The 16,721-nt window shown below is 42.5% G+C and overlaps 1 protein-coding gene across 2 annotated transcripts in view; it reads left to right on the plus strand.

The window, feature by feature from the left end:
- cep85l (centrosomal protein 85, like) overlaps positions 1-16,721 on the plus strand; it is a 383,155-nt gene that overhangs the window by 328,332 nt on the left and 38,102 nt on the right. For both annotated transcript variants that reach the window (XM_041187501.1, XM_041187500.1), the window contains exons 5-7: positions 1,359-1,467; positions 12,073-12,261; positions 14,322-14,474. In XM_041187501.1, the coding sequence (XP_041043435.1) occupies positions 1,359-1,467; positions 12,073-12,261; positions 14,322-14,474 (451 nt within the window). The remainder of the gene's footprint in view (positions 1-1,358; positions 1,468-12,072; positions 12,262-14,321; positions 14,475-16,721) is intronic.

Below are 16,721 nucleotides of genomic sequence, written 5' to 3' on the forward strand. Positions count from 1 at the left end.
CTGGAGTTCTTCTGAGGACATAACTAGTAGAATAGATAAAGGAGAATAAACGGATGTGGTGTACTTACGTTTTCAGAAAACTTTTGATGAAGTCCCATGTAAGAGGTTAGTGTTAGAGGTTAAAGCACATGGGATTGTGGGTAATATATTGGTGTGGATTGAGAACTGGTTAGCAGACATGAAACAGAGAGTAAGAATAAATGGGTCTTTTTCGGATTGCCAGATGGTGACTAGTGAGGTACCACGGGGATCAGTGCTTGGGCCCCAGCTATTCACAATATATATCAATGATTTGGATGAGGGAACCAAATGAAATATTTCCAAGTTTGCTAATGACACTAAACTAGGTGGGAATGAGAGTGGTGAGGAGGATGTAAACAGATTTCAAGACAATTTAGACAAGTTGAATGAATGGGCAAATACATGGCAGATGCATTGTAACATGGAAAAATCTGAAGTTATCCACTTTGGCAGGAAAAACAGAATGGCAGAGTTTTATTTAAATGATGATAGATTGGGAAATGTTGATGTACAAAGGGACCTGGGTGTATGCAGAAAGCAAGCATGCAGGTGCAGCAAGCAATTAGGAAGGTAAATGGTATGTTGGCCTTCATTGCAATAGGATTTGATTACAGGAGCAGGGATATCTTACTGCAGCTATACAGGGCCTTGGTGAGAACACACCTGGAGTATTGTGTGTAATTTTGGTCTCCTCACCTAAGAACGGATATACTTGCCATAGAGGGAGTGCAGCAAAGGTTCACCAGACTGATTCCTGGGATGGCAGGATTGTCATATGAGGAGAGTTTGTGCCAACTAGACATGTATTCACTGGAGTTTAGAAGATTGAGAGGGGATCTCATTGAAATATATAAAATTCTGACAGGGCTGGACAGATTGGATGCAGGGATGATGTTTCCTCTGGCTGGGGGGTCTAGAACAAGGGGCCACAATTTCAGGATGTGGGGTAGGTCATTTAGGACTGAGATGAGGAAAAATCTCTTCACTCAGAAGATGGCGAACCTATGGAATTCTCTACCATGGAGGGCTGTGGAGGCCAAGTCACTGAATATATTTAAGGAAATAGATAGATTTCTGGGCTCTAAAGGCTTCAAGGGGTATGGGGAGAGAGTGGAAGTATGGCAGTGAGATAAAGGATCAGCCATGATCATATTGAATTGGAGCAGGCTCGAGGAGTTGAATGGCCTACACTTGCTCCTATTTTCAATACTTCTAGAGAATGATCCACTGGATTAATGAGCAAAGTAATGACAGAAACAATAATTGTTTGTTTGGAGGCTCATGTGGAAATTTCAAGTCAGATTTATTTGACTCCCAATTTTCATTTTCATATTTAGCCAGGAGCAGCAGATTTTTCAACTTCAGCAAAAAATACAAGAAAATGAACTCGGAGCACACAAAGCACTTTTGGAACGGTGTGATCCTGCATTCACAATGAAAACACAGGTAACTCTATGACATTAATATAATATGATACAAACATCTGGGGCTCTTCTGGTGCTCTCCTGCTGTAATTTAGAGGAAATTAGACCAGTACTTGGCTATGTTTAGCATTCTATGTCATGGGAGGTGTTGAACCTTTATCTGTCCCTTATGTACCAAAACTTGTATTAGTGTGGAATAAAAACATAAAATACTGGAAAAACTCAGCTGGTCTGTCAGCATCTGTGGAGAGAGAAACAGGGTTAACGTTTCAAGTCCATATGACTCTTCTTCAGTGTATTAGTGTGGGATTGGATAAAGGCTTCTAATAACATGAATCCCATGTCCTTGGTTCTAGCCAATGCTGGTGAGACCAGGTGGGCTAGGTTGCTGGCTTTTGTATCCGGGTTCCAGCTGGGGGCCAGATGCAAGGTACAGCCTAGACCCTGGAAAATCTCAAACCCAAAAGTCATTCAGTAAAGGCATAAATCAACACATTTGCCCACTACATCAGGAAATTATTTACAGTGAAAATGAATTATTTTCAACCGTGTCACTGCATTTATTATAAGCAAACCCAAGCTGTTACATACGAACATATGTACAAAAATATGAATTAGGAACAGGAGCCCCTCAAGCCTGCTCTGCCATTCAATGAGATCATGGCTGATCTGGATGTAACCTCAACCCCACATTCCTCCCCACCCCCCATAACCTTTTGCCCCCTTGTTAATCAAGAATTTAACTAGCTCTGCCTTAAAAATATTCAAAGGCCCCTCAGGATCTTAAAGGTTTCAATTAAGTCACCTATTACCCTAAATTCCAGTGGATACAAGCCTAACCTGTCCAGTCTTTCCTCATAAGACAACCTGCCCATTTCTGGTATTAGTCTAGTAAACCTTCTCTGAACTGCTTCTAGCACATTTACATCTTTCTTTAAATAAGGAGACCAGTACTGTACACAATACTCTACTCTGTACAACTGAAGCGTAACTTCCTTACTTTTATAATCAATTCCCCTCACAAATTATGACATTCTATTAGCTTTCCTCATTACCTGCTGTACCTGCATACCAACATTTTATGATTCATGCACTAGGACACCCAGATCCCTCTGAATCTCAGAGTTCTACAATCTCTCACCATCGAGATAATAAGCTTCTTTTTATTCTTCCTGCCAAAATGAAGTTTCATATTTGCCCACATTATACCCCATTTGCCAGATCCTTGCCCACTGACTTAACCTATCTATGTTACTTTGTAGCCTCCTTATGTCCTCTTGACAATTTACTTTCCTACCTATCTTTGTGTCGTCTTCTTTCTCCTATGCCAATTTGCACGTGGCTCTGGTAATAATCCAGAAGTTATTACCTTTGAGGTTCTGCTTATTAATTTGGTGCCTAGCTTGTCATACTGACTATGCATAACCTCCTTCCTTATCCTACCAATGTCGTTGGTATCTACATGGACCACGACCACTGGATCTTCCCCCTCCTACTGCAAGTTCCTCTCCAGCCCTGAGCCGATGTTCCGAACCCAGGCACCAGGCAGGCTACAAAGGTGCCTGGATTTTCGCTCTTTGTGAGAGAGAACACTATACTGACCCTCTATGAAGTAGAAAGGGTAGAGAGAGTCTTACTATATTGCCCCCATGACCACTACATTCTTTTTTCCCCACCCCCCCCACCCCCCGCCACATGCATGGCTTCCTGTACCACGGTGCCATGGTTAGTTTACTTATCCACCCCACTCTCATCCAACAAGCTGAGAGACAAACCTGTTGGACAATTGCAGAGGCTGACACTCCTGCACTCCTGCCCTCTGGGTTCCCCTACCTGCCTCACTTGCAGTCACACCCTCCTGTCCCTGGCCACTGATCAAATCAGAAGATCCTATTCTAAGTGGTGTGACTGCCTCCTGGTATAACGCATCCAGGTAACTTTCCCCCTCCCTGATGTGTCACAGAGCCTGCAGCTCAGCCTCCAGCTCAATGACTCTGAGCTGAAGTTCCTCAAGCCAGAAACACTTACTGCAGATGTGTTTGCCCTGGATGTTATCCAGGAGCTCCCACATGCTGCAGCCTTGACACATCACAGCACTTGCCCTGCCACCTTTAATGTGTTTTAAATAATTACTTAATTATGATGCGTTCTTATATATTTTATTAACTTTACCACCAAATGGTATACAATTTTAAACCTTAAGGATAGATTAGAACTTACCCACTTAACAGATACTCATCAAACAGCTAGCTCCTTTCCCTGCAGTAGAGCAAGAACCAATTTCTATGTGCTGAGAAAGATAGAGGAAATGAACATCTCCTTCTCCCAACTCCCCTCTCATCAAACTCCAAGGCCAGAATTTTCCCATTGGCGAATTGGGGGTGGGGCCCGCACAATGACGGGAAAATGATGCGGGATGACTTCAGGAGGAACCCATTAAATTTTCAGGAAGGCGAGCGGACAGCGAAGTCAGTTGTCCAACTGCCGACCTGTCAGTGGCCAATTGAGGCCATTGACAGGGTAATTAATGTAATTAAAGGCCCTGCCCATCCAACCTTAAGGCTGACGGGCAGGCCAGGAGCCCCGGCGGGCTCCTGATAATACTTGAAACCTCATCCACTGGTGGTATAAGGTTTCATGTTCCTTTTTAAAAACTTTAACAAATGTAATGTGATATTTATTAACATGCCCCATCTTGTGTTAATAATATTTTTACTTCACTATTTTTTAACTTTTGTGCACTGTCACTAATCTCCCTGAGACAGCACTTTGTCTCAGGGAGTGCGCGGAAGAGTGCACTTTGACAGCTGGGGATTCCCTCCCCCACCCCATCACTGGAAGCGCATAGCACTTCCTGTCGGGCAGGCCGCTGGGCAGGCCTTAATTGGCCTGCCCACTCAAAATGGCAGCAGGCCCCGTTTCGGTGGCGGGGGTCGGCTGTCCACCAAGGGCAAAATTCTGCCCCAAGTCTCCACTCAGTTACCTCAGTTGCACTTCATTTGCCTTGGCTGTACTAAAGAACCCTGAATTTATAGTAAACTGACCTGGGGCTACAATGGCCAGATTCAATCAGTTAGCTAATTACTGCTCAGCTCCTACAGCTGACAGTGAGTTTACCCTGTCTAAGAAAGAAAGAACGTAGCCTGCTTACACAGTACTTTCCAGTTACTGCTAGTTACAGACTAGATTAGATTTTAAGAGCAAAACCTAAGGACAAAATTAACACTTAAAACTCCCCTCTCACCAAACTCTGTCTTTACTCAGTTAGTCAAATGTACTCAGATGTCAGCTTTTGCTCTGCAGTAGTACACTTTCCTCTGAGGCAGAAAGTTTTGGGTCCAAGCCCCAGTCCAGAGACTTGAAAACAGAAAATCACTCCATTGGAGTACTGAGGGAGACGGTGCCAAATTTTTTATGAGATGTTAAACTCGACAGGACTTGTCTGCCCTTTAGGGTGGACATAAAAGATCCCATGCCAGTCTTCAGAGAAAATTTAGGAAGCTCTTCTGTTACTCCTAACTGTAATGACACGGCAGATGATGCGTGCCAGGTGGATCAAATCCACAAAGGAAACTTGATCAAGCTATCACAATGGTTTTGCAATTTGTATTTATTTTGAGATGCATGCCCTGAATTCAGAAGAGTCCACCAAGACTCTTAAGGATTTTATTTAAAAAAAAACTAAATTAAACATTTATTAACAAACGAAAAGATTTCAAGCACATACATAGGTCTATAAATTACTACTATAATAACTCCTAAACACCCTGATTAACCTGGTTTCAAGTTACATCCCCCATTAAGGCAACAGTAAAAAAGAAATAGATTTTAAGCAGTTAACCATAATACCCTGGACAGTGGAATTCAAAGTGGCTTTTCCCAGCTTCGATTTCTGTAGACAGCAGGCTTAATGCACAAATAGGGGAGACTTCTCACACTTCTGGAAGATCTTGCAATGCCTTCCTCCCTTATACATGTTTCCCCCTTTAATGTGTAAATTTCATTGTCCATGTGTCTTTGGAACTTTACGTTTCTCATAAAATAAATATTTTCATGTAACCACTATATTGTCAGTAATCCTTGAGAAAACCTTTTGGTAAACCATATCTTGTAAAAATTTAGTCAACTCTTCCACAATTCACTTTGTTGTAATATTTCTCAAAGGTATTGCTTCAGGTAACCTTGTAGATACATCCATTATTGTCAGTAAGTACTGATTTCCACTTTTAGTCTTAGAGAGGTGTCCAACACTTCATAATCCTAGTAAAAGGTTCTTCAAATGCTTGAATTGGAATTAAAGGTGCCAGCTTAATCACTGCTTGTGGTTTCATTATCACCTGACATGTGTGGCGTGTTCTACAGAATTTGACTACATCTCTATGCAATCCAGGCCAATAAAAATGTTTTTATATTTTCATCAGTGTCTTTCTAATTCCTAAATATCCCCCCCCGCCTCCCCCCCACTGGAATTGCATGAGCTATTCTCAGTATCTAATTTCTTTATCCAAATGGTACTACAATCTGATGCATTTCCAGTTTTCATCTGCTGAAGCCTGACATGGCTGCCACTTTCTCATTAATACACTACCCTTAAGGCATTTTGGAATACATTATGTCTCGGTTTCTGACTGAGCTGTCTGATATAACTGATTTATTTGTAACTTTTTCTGTAACTCTACCAACTGCCTTGAGCTAAGTATCTCAGCTGCAATCTCTTCAATTCTTTCTTCCTAAACAATCTTATCAAAGACAGTGTCAGCTAATTGAACTTCAACAACTTTCCCCTACCTTTTCACTTCCTCTTCTTCTTGTTTCATCCTGCAAACTTGTGATCTTGTTACCACATAATCTGGAAACAATCCAGGATGCTCTTTCTGCAACACTTCTGTTAAGAACACTTATATAGGCTGCTCAACCTTCATAGGCATCACCCACATCTGTGACCCAGCTATATCATTACCTAAAATAAATTGAACCTCTGCAATGGACAATTTTTCCACTACTCTGACAATTACCTCATCTGTTTTCCAATTAGTCTTTAAATTTGCCTTCAACAATGGAATAGGTTTAGCATTGCCATGAACCCCATCTGTTCCTGCAATACTCCCTCTGAACAAGAAATATCATTATCCCACAACATTAAGGATTGACTAGCCCCTGTGTCTCTTAACATTTTAACATCTTTACCTGCTGCACCTGTACACGTGGAAAGACTTCCCCTTCACATACAAATCTTTAAACATTTCTGCAACTTGCTCCTGCTCTTCCCTGACTACCCACCATCCTTTCACCTTCCCACTTTCTACCCTTTTCTGATTTAAAAGGGTGACAAAAAAATTTAGATCTATGACCTAACAATCACAAGCTATCTTTTCTTCTTGTCTTACAGGTTTAACCCTCTGTTCCTCCACATGAGTTCTCACTCTTGAAGGAATTGAATCTTTAAATTCTTCCAAAAGAATTACTTCTCTAAGAGCATATGTTGTCTCCATCTTTAATGCCCATATCCGCCAGTCAAAATTACTTTGTTTTACTGTCTCAATCTTAATATAAGTTTACCGAGTCTGTTTTCTTGTATTCCTAAATTTCTGCCTGTATGCCTCAGGAATCAACTCATAAGCACTCAAAATAGCCTTTTTTTTAACCACATTAGAATCCACTGAAATTTCTTCTGACAGTGAAACATAAATCTCATGTGCTCTACCTACTAACCTAGATTGTAACAGTTATGTCCATTTTTCTTGTGGCTATTTCATCTATTGAGCTATCTTCTCAAATGAAACAAAGAACACCTCCACACCTCTTGCTTCAAACTTGAGAAGAACTTGCACAAATTTAGACACTTCCCCATTAGATTTTAGGTTAAAGTTTTTTCATCATCAGAAATTTCCTTAGCATCTGATGTCTCTTTGTTAAAGTTCAGCGTTTTAAGTTGGTACTCTCTTTCTCTTTCCTTCTTCATCTCCTCCATTGCCAGTTTTTCCCTCTGCAGATCAAGGTTTCGCATTTCCCATTTCTTTTTGAAATCATATTTCTTTTTCCCTTTCTGCCTTTCTTTTTCTTTTCCTTTTTCCTCAAGTTCAAGTTTTTTCAGTTCCTTTGCTTGTTCAAATTCAAGCTTCTTCATTTCTAACTGAAGTCTTACTATCTCCAGCTGTGACTTATTAGTGGCAGGTATCACTTCCAACTTCAAATGCTGTGTTATCACTTCAACAAAATCTGCTTTCTTTGCCCCTACAGGTAACCTCAACTATGACTTATCCACCAGCTCTGTTAACTTACCCTTAGATACTTTTTGTAGCACAGAGTTATATCTTCTACTTCCAAAATTGTTTTAGCCATGGATACAGCCATTTTTGCAGCCCCACCATTTTAAAAATCCCTCACACCAACTCCTGAATTCAAAGTGCTTCTCATACATGTACCCTTAAGATTCACCAACTCCAAATCAATCAAAGAATTTCAATTATCCCACAAAGAGCCCCCAGTTTGATATGACATGGCAAATGATGTGTGCCAAATGGATCAAATCCATGAGGGATTTTATCACAACCATTTTGCAATTTGTATTTATTTCGAGATTTGTGCTCTGAATTCAGAAGTAATAAGTCCACCAAAACTTCAAACTTCAGACATAGGTCTACAACTTACTACTATAATAACTCCTGAAATCCTTGATTAATCTGGTTTCCAGTTACACTCCCCATTGAGACAACAGTAAAAAAAAGAAATATATTTTAAACATATCCAGCAAGTTAAACACAATACCCTTGGACAGTGGAATTCAAAATGCTTTTTCCCAGCTTCAGTTTCTGTAGACAGCAGGTTTAAGCACAAGTACTAGAGATTTCTCACACTTCTGGTACATCTTCCAATACCTTCCTTCATTATACATGTTTCCCCCTTTAATGTGTAAATTCCATTGCCCATGTTTCTTTGGAACTTTACATTTCTCATAATATAAATCTTTTCATGTTACCACTATATTGTCAGTAACGATTGAGAAAAATAAACACATTCCTTATCTTGCTTGTCTGGCTATTTGTAAACAGGCTGAGATCCTTTTGAAAACCAAATCCCCTTTTCTATCTAAAAATGCAAGTTCGCTTTACACCTTGCATGCTAAGAACTCCCAAGAATGTCTCTCTGCCTATGGCTCCTTGCTCTGATGAGCAGTGTTCTTGTCACTCAGATGTGAAACCTTTCCGCACAAGATAAAGGCAATTGTCTCAGTCCAGGGCCTCTTCCCTGTGCTCTGTGCAGCCTTCAGACCAAAGTGATGGTCCGGCCTCACACTCCCTGGAAACATTACTGATGCCTGCACCTTGGTGGTGCTTGTCATTGCTGCCAGAATGTAATACGCAGGTGCCACAGAATTCTCTCATTCTCTCGATATACTCTCAGCACCTCTAAGGAGTGGCTGGCCCCCATCTCTTCAGCATCTGTGACTAGTGAAGCTGTGCTCCTGAAGGGCTGAGGTGCTAAAGGCAGACAAAGGATCAGATGCTTCTAAAGTTTCATGGCTGCATCTCTATGATATGATCCTGATCACAGAGCGCAAGCAACCTGCCCTAGGCCAGACAGGAGTCAGACATTCTCAGAGGCTGTGAAGATTTATGGAGTGTACTCACTGCATGTTATCATCATCTTCCTGCAAACCAGCAATTACTAGGGCCCCCACTGCATCTCCATGTTAAAAGCATTCTCACAGCGGGTACTCGCACTGCCAAAAGCCAGACTGGAGTCAAACATTCGCAGATGCACTTTGAAGTTCTATGGTGTCACGTCACTGCATGTCATCATCATGCTCCACAAATCTAGCAGCTATGAGGGCCTCTCGAGCACGCCTGCATCATCTAGCCAGTGTGAGAGCCTCACCCCCATCTTTGGTGCCTCTGAGGACCTCCTCACCCCCATCCCCATCCTCTTCATCGGAGGAGACATGCAGCTCCTACATCTCTTCCTCAACCAACCCATCTCCCCTTTGGAGCACCTGGTTGTAAAGGACGCAGCAGATGACAACAATGCTTGACATCCTCTGTGGACTATATTGCAGGGCTCCACCAGACCGGTCCAGGCACCAGAACCTCACCTTCAGCATCCTGATGGTCTGTGCCACCAAGTTGTGAGCTGCTGCATGAGCCAAATTATATTGTCGCTCTGCTGCAGTCTGAGGCCGCCGCACAGGTGTCATCAGCAACAGCTTTTGCAGGTAGCCCTTGTCTCTGAGGAGCCATCCCTGCAGCCTCTGTGGACCCTGGAAGACTCCAGGGATCTATGAACAACTGAGGATGTAGGCATCATGCACACACCCTGAAAACCGTGCGCACACCTGCAGGATGTGTTTCTGGTGGTCGCACACCAGCTGCACATTCGGCGAATGGAAGCCCTTGTGGTTGATGTAGTCCTCCATGTATTGTGACGGAGACCTGAGAGCCACATGCGTGCAGTTCATTGCACCCTGCTCGTGTGGGAATGCCGAGATCTGGGCGAATCCAATCGCTCTTGCATCCTGGCTGTCCCAGTCCCGGGCGAAATGCACAAAGTTGTATGCCCTTATATAGATGCCATCCGTGACCTCATGGATGCTGCGGTCACTTTCATGGCCACTATCAGTGGATGCCCTCCATGTCCCCATGGCACCAAATCCTGCAATGGCTGGCAGGTGTGAGCGACCAGTTCCCTAGACAAGCGCAGTCCCCGGCAACACTGGGTCTCGGCCATCTGCAGGAATGAAAGGCGGCATCTATAGCGACCCTGGGTGTCGCTAGGCATCGACTAGCGACAGCTCACTGTGGCCCTTCGGCAGCGTGTGTAGAAGACCCAGCTGCCCCTTCTTCCTGAGGTTGTTCCTTTTGCCCTTGCGCAGCCAGGGGCCTTAATCGCTCTCTCCTCCATTGTCTTCATGCTCTGTAGGCCATCAGGCATACAGCTAGTTCACCAGGCTCCATGATCCTGATGTACTCCTCCTGCAGGATGAAAGAGAGACATGTGGTTAGCATGGGTCTACTAAGAACCTGTCCTGGTTAAGTGTGAGGGCTCCTTAACACATCCCAGAGAATGCTGGATACCACTTGGATGGTCAGAGATTAGCGTGCTGCATGGCTGCCCGAAACCTCACCATTTCCACCCCTGTCCACCCGACCAATTGGCGGCAGGTTTACCCATTGGACTGTATGCTGGCTTGCAATGAAGTACAGTTAATCAAATTGCAGGATTAAAATAATGAAAATAATTTGGGAAATTGATGTAATAAATACTCTTAATTCACAATTGACCATCCTTCCACTACTAAAACTCACATTTGCAGAATTGTCAACATATGATATTTTAAATATTGGTGGTTCAGAGAAAAATGCCATGAGATCAAAATATTGTGGCTGCTAGAAAACATGAAATGAAAACAGGAGATGCTGGAAACACTCAGCAGGTCTGGCAGCATCTGTGGAGAGAAACAGAGTGAATAGCCAGGATCTTCAAAAGGCTGTGGCCAGTTTGAAAATCACGGTTCTGAAGGTAGTCTCGGGATCCTGATACCTCAGGGACAGTTTTGAATGTTGAAAGGGCTGGTGGGAGAGAGGGAGCAGGGAATATTCCTGCCACAAAGTAATGGCACCTCAAAGTTCCTAAAAAAGCTTGTTAAGGGGCCTGTCTGTGCCTGAGTGCAATATTCAATTTTCTTTCCCTGGCAAGCCTGAACAGCTGCTGCACATCAGCTGTTTTGTTCGCCAAGGGGCCCAAATAAATTTGTGCGGGATTGTCTTGGAAACAAATCTGTGGGGTCAAAAAGCTCTAGCATAAGCTCTGGTCCTTACCTATATATGAGCATGCTAAACAGGAGCAGGAGTAGACCATTCAGCCTCTTGTGCCTGCTTCACCATTCAATAAGATCATGGCTGATCTATTTGTGTTTTGAGTTCAACATTCCTAACTACCCCCGATAGCCTTTGATTCCCTTGCCTAACAAGAATCTATCTATCTCTGCCTTAAAAATATTCCTTCAGTTCAGCCTCCATTAGCTCCTCTTCTTCAGGGACTGGCTGTGGCCACCACTCCAGTCTGATCCTGCTGGGACAATGGTGGGACTTCCTCCCCAGCTTGGAATGCAGGTCTCACCCTTAGCTGATTAATGCCCTGTTGAATATGGATGTGGGGCAACATTCCCTGCCATTTCTCCAGAAATCTTGCCATCAGAACAATCCTCCCCGCTAAACTTTGTTTATCTTTTCATGGATGCAGCGAGGTTTGCTGAGTATTTCCAGAGTTTGCTTTGTTTTTTTCTGGCATAGACCTACTGGACTGAATGGCCTCTTATATACAGGAAAATCCTATGTAATTAGTGATGATATCTAAGCAGTAATTTTAGGAGCCTATGCTGCCATTGGATAGCCTTGCCTGCTGATAGCCCAAATCAGCCCAAAATTTTCTTATCATAAAAAATCTTCCCTCCAGTGGATACTTAAAATTACCTCCTGCTTAGATTGTTCCTTTTTTGGCATTGTGGTTTAACATCCAAAGTAGCCTGACTCTACTTTCACACATTGCAAGATGGGGTACAATGAAAAAAGTCAAGATTACCAGAACTCAAAGTCCTTTTAAAAAATTGAAATCTTTTTCCTTCCTTTAGTGGCATGAATCCCCATGTGAGAACATGAGACATGCACACCTTACAGAAACATCCAAAGTGGCTGACTCTGGAAAGAAAGACCTGGAACAAAAGTTGTCTGCAGCTGAGCTTGAGATTGTACAACTCAATGAATCCCTCAGGAAAAACACACGAAAATACATGGAAGACATAAAGAAAATGGAGGAGAAGGTAAAACCCTTTGACTACCAATGACTCATAGAACCAAAAATATTGAAACCAAAGCCACATAAAGTGCAACCAAGCCTTGATATTGTCCAGAAACTTTGTTAAGTAAATAAAAATAGTGTGAAATTTAATTTCATTCAACAAGATCTTAGGAAATGTATTCCCAAAATCTAAATGTATTCGAAAGGATTCTTTATATTCATTAAAATATATTACATTTATTATGGATAATCTAGAATTCAAACCATTTTCACAGGAGCTTGGGGATGAAGGGTTCGTGCTCCAAGTGCACTATAAGATACATTTCTGCAATTGTGCTCTTCATTGGAGTTCCACCCATCTGGAGTGAAATCTCAAATTTGGCCAAAGAACTCAATGTCTTCACAGGTTTTCTTCTTCCTCCTGGACTCACTGACCTCTAGAATCAGAAATCGGGTGGAGAGAGCAGAGCGCCAGCATAAACTGGCAAAGAGAGGGAGAACAGTGCCAGCATGAATTGAGGGAAGAGGAAGAAGAGTGCTAGTATGAACTTGAGAATGAAAAAGGGAATGTAGAGCGCTAGTCTGATTTGGCTGTGGAGAAAAATAACAATACAAAAATAACATCAGTGTGGACAGGGAAGAGAAGACCCTTGCCTACTGTGACCATGAATTTCTTTGTCACTGTATCTTGACCTGAAGTCTAGCAGTGTATAGGGTTTTCCGCTGCACTTCCACCAAAGTTACAGTGGCAGAGCGGGAACTGACTCCAAGGAAATTCCTGACCATTGTCTCTATGTCCTGGTGATACTTTAAAAGCAATTTAGCAATTAAGTTTAGGAAAAGAGATTACCAGTAGATATTCACAGTACCCTACAATTGCCCATCCCTAACTTCCCTTGAGAAGATGGCATGAGGTGAGCAATCAGCTCCTGCCTCCACGTAACATGAGTCAGGAGTGTGGAGTTTGACACCATCCAGAACCAAGCAGCCCACTTGATTTGCACCCCATCCACCATCTTAGATCTTTCCTCCCTCTACAGTGGCTACAGTATGTATGATCTACAAGATGCATTGCTGCATTTACAATGGCTTGTTTGACAGTATCTACCATACTCACAACTTTTATCATCTAGAAGGAGAAAGGCAGTAAGTCATGGAAACGCTGCCATCTCAAAGCTCCCTTCTAGGTCACTAGCAATCCTAATTTGGAAGTATCTCCTCGTTCCTTCATCAACTCTTGGAATTCCCTCCCTTACAACACTGTGAGTGTACCTTCAGCACAGACAGCAGTGCCTCAGAAAGGCAGCTCACTACCACCTTCTCAAGGGCAATTAAGAATGGGCAATAAATGCTGGCCTTGCCAGCCCTGTTCATACATCCTGTCAACATATTTTTAAAAATGCTAGATTTTCATGTATGCATTTTAAGGATTGAAAAAGAACTGATGTAATCACCAACTCTTTCTCAGTGCTTAAAAATCTCACTGGAATTTGGGAAGTGGTGAGTATGCACAAAGCTTTGTCAATCCCAACTTCGTGGCATAGTGAACAAGCAAGAAAATTCAGTCCCCTGTTTGATTCACCACTGAATGTGGAGTAGATACTGCAAATCCTATTGTAGCATGAGAAAGCTATGTGCTAAATTCTCAAATGCTTACATTTCTGTCAGAACTCATTGATCAAGGAAGTGAGTACACAAAAAAGTGATTAAGTAAACACATAGAAGCATAAATAAATGTCACAGAGCCAGCATGAATGGGATCACAGCCCTTTCAAGATTCTAAATGCTTTTAAAGTACTTAATATCCCATTATATTTCCATAAATCTCCAGGAAAGCTAAATTGAAATGCTATTGAAGAAACCAGCCAGTCATTTAAATTTATGGAATATCCATAAGCCACATCTAAGATGAGAACTGGTAACACTGATTAATGTTCTGATCATTAATGTTCATTTATTTGCTTCTCCTTCTTCTCAGCCATGCAGAGCATTGATTAGTGTACTGGAGGACCATTATTAGTAAGCTATGGCATGTTGGGGGAAGGTCTGCTTTCTCATGAATAATTCTTTGCTATGCTTCAGATGAAAGCACGGGAGAAATATATCAACAGTCTGAAAAAGAAGCTACAGAAAGAATCTGAGCAAAGCCACGAGCGGCAACAGAGGATAGAAACCTTGGAGAAGTACCTCGCTGACCTACCGACCTTGGATGATTTTCAGAGCCAGAGTCAGCAGGTAAAAGAACTAGAGGGTCATCAATGGGGTAAATTCAGAATTTTGACAAGCACTCGTTAAATGCAAATAACCATTCACACTTATTTTTAGCAATTGTGATTTTATAGACTCCTTCCCAGATATCATATGCTATTTTCAGAAGCTAAATACTGTGGAGGCTGGAAATCTGAAATTAAAGCAGCATAAGCTGGGAGCACTCAGGAGGTCCAGCAGCATCTGTGAAGAGAGAAAAATGATAAGATCGTAAGAAATAGGAGCAGGAGTAGGCCATTCATCCCACCAAGCCTGCTCCTCCATTCAATCAGATCATGGCTGATCTGATTGTGGCCTTAACTCCACTTTTCTACCTCCCACCTCACCCCCCACTCGTGTCGACCCTGTCAAGTCACTCAGAATCTTACATGTTTCAATAAGATCACCTTTCATTCTTTTAAACTGTATCAGTGAGTATATTATCACTGTGCAAGTGCCACTTGATAGCACTGTCAATGATACCTTCCATTATTTTATGGATAATCAAGAGTAGGCCGATGGGGCGGTAATTGGCCAGGTTGAATTTGTCTTGTTTATTGTGGCCATACCTGGACAATTTTCCACATTGTCAGGTAGATGCCACAGTTGTAGCTGTACTGGAACAGCTTGGCTATGAGCATGGCAAGTTCTGAAGCACAAGTCTTCAGTACCACTGTTGGGGTGTTATCAGGGCTCATGGTCTTTGGTGTATTCAGTTGTTTCTTGATTTCACATGGAGTGAATCGAATCACCTGAAGACTGACATTTGTGATGGTGAGGACCTCAGGAGCAGACCAAGATGGATCACCACTTGGCATTTCTAGCTGAAGATGTTTGCAAATCCTTCAGCCTTGTCTTTTGTGCTGATATGTGTTGCTCTGCCTTCATTGAGGATGGAGATCTCTGTGGAGCATTCTCTTCCCGTTAGTTACTTAATGTCGACCACCATCCAAGACTGGATGTGGCAGGACTGCATCTGATTCATTGGTTGTAGTATCACTTAACTCTGTCTATTGCATGCTGTCTCTGCTTCTATATGTGTATAGTCCAATATGGTAACTCAATCAGATTGACAACTCATGTTTTGGTATGCTTGGTGCTGCTTCAGGCATGCTCTCCTGCACTCATTGAACCAGAGTTATCACCTGGCTTGATGGTAATGGTAGAGTGGGGGATGTGCCAGTCTAAGTGATTACAGATTATGGTTGAATATCTTTCTGCTGCTGCTGATGGCCTACAGCACTTCATGGATGCCCAGTTATGAGGTGCAAGATCTGTTTAGAATGGTGATAGTGTTACACAATGCGATGCAGGATATTCTCAATGTGAAAATGGGACTTTATGGTAGTGTGGTAGGACAGTGTGGTGGTCATTCGTACCAATACTGTTACGGGCAGATGCATCTGCAACAGGTAGATTGGTGAGGATGAGTTCAGCTAGGTTTTCTCTCTTGTTGGTTCTCTCACCGCCTGTTAAAGGGCTAGTCTGGCAGGTATGTCCTTCAGACTCAGCCAGCTCAGTCAGTAGAAGTGCTACTGAGCCACTCTTGGTGATGAATATTGAAGTCTGAGTAGATTTTTTGCCTTTGCCACCCTCAGTGCTTCTTCGAATTGGTGTTCAACATGGAGGAGCACTGATCTATCAACTGAGACAGGGCGGTAAGTGGTAATTAACAGGATGTTTCCTTGCCCATGTTTGACCAGATGCCAAAGGATTTAATTGGGTCTGGAGTTAATGTTGAGGACTCCCAGGATCACTCCCTCCTCTATACCACTGTGCTGCCTCTTCTGGTGGGTCTGTCCTGTCAGTGGGACAGGACATACCCAGGGATGGTGATGGTGGTGTCTGGGACATTGCCTAGAAAGTATGATTCGGTGACTATGACTATGTCAGGCTGTTGCTTGACTAGACTGTGGGACAACTCTCTCTATTTTGGCACCAGTTCCCAAATGTTAATGAGCATTGGCTGAGCATTGTTGTCCCTAGTGGCTAAGCTGATGTCACATGTTCTGTCAGGTTTTATTTTTATTGGACATTTCTGTAATAGTTTGATACAACTGAGTGGCTTTCTAGGCCATTTGAGAAGGCAGTTAATTAAGAGTCAACCACATTGCTGGGGGCCAAACTGACAGATTTTCTTCCCTAAAGGTGAACCGGATGGGTTTTAATGACAATCCAGTAGTTTCATGATCATTTTAATTCCAGATTTAGTAATTAAGTGAATTTAAATTCTAC

The sequence above is a fragment of the Carcharodon carcharias genome, chromosome 5, assembly GCF_017639515.1.
Source record: "Carcharodon carcharias isolate sCarCar2 chromosome 5, sCarCar2.pri, whole genome shotgun sequence".
Classification (NCBI taxonomy): domain Eukaryota; kingdom Metazoa; phylum Chordata; class Chondrichthyes; order Lamniformes; family Lamnidae; genus Carcharodon; species Carcharodon carcharias.